At 58.8% G+C, this 3,492-nt stretch overlaps 1 protein-coding gene across 1 annotated transcript in view; it reads left to right on the top strand.

Moving 5' to 3' along the window:
• ALYREF (Aly/REF export factor) overlaps positions 1-3,071 on the top strand; it is a 9,867-nt gene extending 6,796 nt beyond the window's left edge. The window contains exons 2-5 of the mRNA XM_009324601.1: positions 2,153-2,300; positions 2,404-2,467; positions 2,640-2,820; positions 3,006-3,071. Of these exons, the coding sequence (XP_009322876.1) occupies positions 2,153-2,300; positions 2,404-2,467; positions 2,640-2,820; positions 3,006-3,071 (459 nt within the window). The remainder of the gene's footprint in view (positions 1-2,152; positions 2,301-2,403; positions 2,468-2,639; positions 2,821-3,005) is intronic.
• Positions 3,072-3,492: the final 421 nt, after the last annotated feature.

The raw sequence follows: 3,492 nt of genomic DNA, 5'->3' as shown, positions 1-3,492 counted from the left end.
AGTGCCCCTGCCACAGTGCACGTGGGGGAAAACGCTGCTGTTTGGCTGCGTCCAGCTGTGACCGGAGAATTTACCGTAAACTGCATAAACTCTTCAGGCCTGCGTAACTGCAGAAATTCCGGAGCCGCGCTGCGGGTGCGCCTGCGCGCTGTGCGTTTATGGGACCTGTTTGCGCGGCTTCGTTAAAGTCACGTTCTGTTGAGTGTCGAGCTGTTCCTACGGACGCGTCCGTCGGTGTAAGCGGGAAGACTTATTTGGGAGGGGGGAGCACCCTCCCCTGCGCTGCAGCATCTGTGGTGCCTGGTGCGTTAAATCTTCCAGCCGAGTCACCTGTGGCGGCTGTATCCCTTGTTTCAGCCGTGCCTTGGGTAAGGTCCTGCCGGATTCTTTCAGTCGGGTGTAACGGTGCGATCTGTCCCTGTGGCTCCGCGGGTTGGGAGGGGTTGAGGCGCGGTGCTCCCGCCCGGCTGCCAGGGCACGGTCATGAGTGGGCAGCGAGTCGTGCAGAAATAAACACTTGCAAGTACCGGGTGCGTCCCCGCTGGGGGCTCGGCTGGCTCGGTCGCGCTGCAAAGCGCTTCCTTTTAAATGGGCTTCTGGTCCTCGTGTCCTCGCCAGGAAAAAACAACCAACCGCTTCCATGCTTTCCTCACCTCTTGACTCATTCCAGTTACTCCACGTGCCGGGCTGGCTGCATCTGGGGAATTGGAAGAGAGCTTTTTCAGGTCACCTAGTTACTGGCTAATGCGCTTAAAACCACCTCTTTTCCTCATGTCAGTTCCGGTTTGGTTTGGATAAGGTTCTTGTTTGCAGCAGTCAGGCCCCGCTGTGTAAATCGTGGCTCTCTGAAGTCACCTCCGTCGAAGCAGCTCCTGCGCTTTGCGTGGCAGCTGCGATTCGCCTTTTCCGCCGCTGGCTTGGGCTTGAGGTGTGGACGAACTTCCCCCTGTGGTATATTTAGCAGCAAAGCTGACTTAATGGCTTTGCACCTATTTGTTCCTGCCCATCCCGTAATTTAGCGCTGCCTCAGATGCGGTGATTGCTTTCTTTGTTTCTACGGTAATCGCACCGTTAACGCGTCGCGGGCGGTGCATCGGCGGGAACGAGTGGCTGGAAGGAACCTCGAACGCGCTTTGCTCTCGGAGGAGCTGCGCGGCCTCGCTCCCCGAGCGTTCGCCGCCGCTCGGGAGGAAGCCGTGTTCTCTGGGGTGCGAAGAGAAGCTGGCTCTGGAGAGGTGGCTGAGCACCGCCTCACCCGTGTTGCGCTCTGTTCCAGAGGGCTTCTGTCGAGTGCCGCGTAACGTTCACCTCCGGTGAACGAGTACAGGGGAGGAGCTGGCCCGCAGCCCTGCCTGAAGCGCTGCTTGCTTAGGAAGTGGAAGAACGTGTGTAGTGCTCGGGCAGTGACTCCCGGGGACAGCTGCGTGGCGGGCAGGCTTTGCAGCAGGTACTGTAGAAGGCGGCCCGTCCCTTCGGGCGCCCGGCAGCTCCGGGGTAGACGTTGAGCTTTCGAGGCACGGGGTAGTAGCAGAAACTCGCGGAGGTGAGGCGTCCTTGTTGACTTCCGAAGTGTAGCGCCAGTGAAACGAAACGGGTGGCTCCGTTGCCGCCTCTTCGTGTCCATCCTTCGCGCCAGCAAATGACAGACTTCAGTAGGGGACTTCCCTAATCTCAGTTTTCGGCGTATATCCCTAACGGGCTGTGGTTTTAAATTGCACCAGGTCTAGTAAAGATTTAAAGGAAAAAAAAATACAAACAAACCCCAAAGAGTCTGTCGCAATGAAACTGTGATCGTCTCATGAATCCCTGTGTCCGTACAGATCATTCTTCCTCTGTGAAATGGCTTAGGGCCTGGATGATTTGTAAATGGTCACCCCATTGACTCAGCCGCAACAAAAAGGACCCGCCGTTTCCCCTGGGTCTGCTTCGCCGGCCGTAAACGTGCACCCTGCAAGTGGGGCATACGAAGTCCTGCTTGTTTTTGCCACCTGTGGCAGCTTTCTGAAATCCTTCTGATTTGGCAATGATGTTTTGAAAAGCGCCTGCGGCGGCCGAGAGCAGTTGTGCACGGGGAACTGCCAGCGCCGCCTCTTGGCCGTGCGGTGTTTGCGGCGCTGACGGACGCGTCCGCTCTTCTCCCTCTCTTTCTCAGGAACTCTTTGCAGAGTTTGGGACCTTGAAGAAGGCAGCTGTGCACTATGACAGATCTGGCCGCAGTCTAGGGACAGCGGACGTGCATTTCGAAAGGAAGGCAGACGCTCTGAAAGCGATGAAGCAGTACAACGGGGTCCCCTTGGATGGTGAGTCCGCACGGCCGTCTCCGTAGCGTATTCGACTGGCCGGCTGGAGCAGCCTGCGCGCCCGTGTCCCCGCGCGCAGGCTCACGGGCTGCTCTTCCCCCAGGGCGCCCCATGAACATTCAGCTGGTCACGTCACAGATCGACACACAGAGGAGACCAGCACAGAGGTGAGATGCCGTGGGGCCGCGGGAGTCGCTGTGCCCGGTCAGCGCGGGGCGGGAACGTGCCTGGCCCCTCTCTGTGCAGGAAGCGTGGATCGGTCTCCCGTTCGGCAGACTTCCGCGTGCCTGTTGGGGTTAACCCGAGTGCACTAAACCGGTTGCTTTTTAAAAATCACAGCGTAAACAGAGGTGGCATGACCAGAAACCGCGGTGGTTCAGGAGGATTTGGTGGTGGAGGAGGCAACAGGCGAGGTACTCGTGGCGGGAACAGAGGGAGAGGCAGAGGAGCTGGAAGAACTTCCAAACAGCAGCTCTCCGCAGAGGAACTAGATGCACAGCTGGATGCTTACAATGCCAGGGTAAGTGCCGCTTGGGCGCTGTCCCCAGGTTCCCCGCGGCATCTCATTCGGGGAAACACTGGCAGCCCGGAGCTGGCAGGAAAGAGAAGGCGTTTTCCGGGTCATTGGACTAAAGCAGCCTCCCTCCAAAGCCGAGCAGTGCCTTGGTCCGGTGGCCGGCTTTACTTTCCAGAACGCTTTGTCAGCTGCTGTCGCCGATAGCCAAGAAACAGCCCCTTTTTCAGCTCCCCGGCTCGCTGGGGCCGGCGTAGGGCAGGCCCCGCCGTAGCTGGAACGGCTGTGGTGAGCAGTCGGTAGCTGCACAGCACCACGGAGGTAGCTGGCGGGCTGCTTGGTTGGAGAAACAGTAAAAAAAAAAACCCACGTGAAGTAACCACACGGGATGCTAACGGGGGAGAGCTCGGTGGCGCTGACGGCGGGTGCGAGTCCGGACGTAGGGAGCCAGGCGCGTTGTTTGCTGCCCTTGGAACCAGCTCAGATGTCTCTGTGCTGAAGCCGGATTTAAAATCTTGATAGAGAACCGAGGTCACGTGCGCACGCGATGACAGCGGGGTCGGCGTTGTGGGAAGGGGGTGAAATCGAGGCGAGAGTACGGAAGAAGCGGGGCGAAGGGAATTCCGGAAACAAACGGCCTGGGAACGTCACGGTGGTTTAGAAGGGTCCTCTCCGGCG

The sequence above is a fragment of the Pygoscelis adeliae genome, unplaced genomic scaffold (genome assembly GCF_000699105.1).
Source record: "Pygoscelis adeliae isolate BGI_AS28 unplaced genomic scaffold, ASM69910v1 Scaffold445, whole genome shotgun sequence".
In the NCBI taxonomy this organism is placed as follows: domain Eukaryota; kingdom Metazoa; phylum Chordata; class Aves; order Sphenisciformes; family Spheniscidae; genus Pygoscelis; species Pygoscelis adeliae.
The sequence above is the reverse complement of the archived record's forward strand: the minus strand, read 5'-3'. Positions and strand labels throughout refer to the sequence as shown.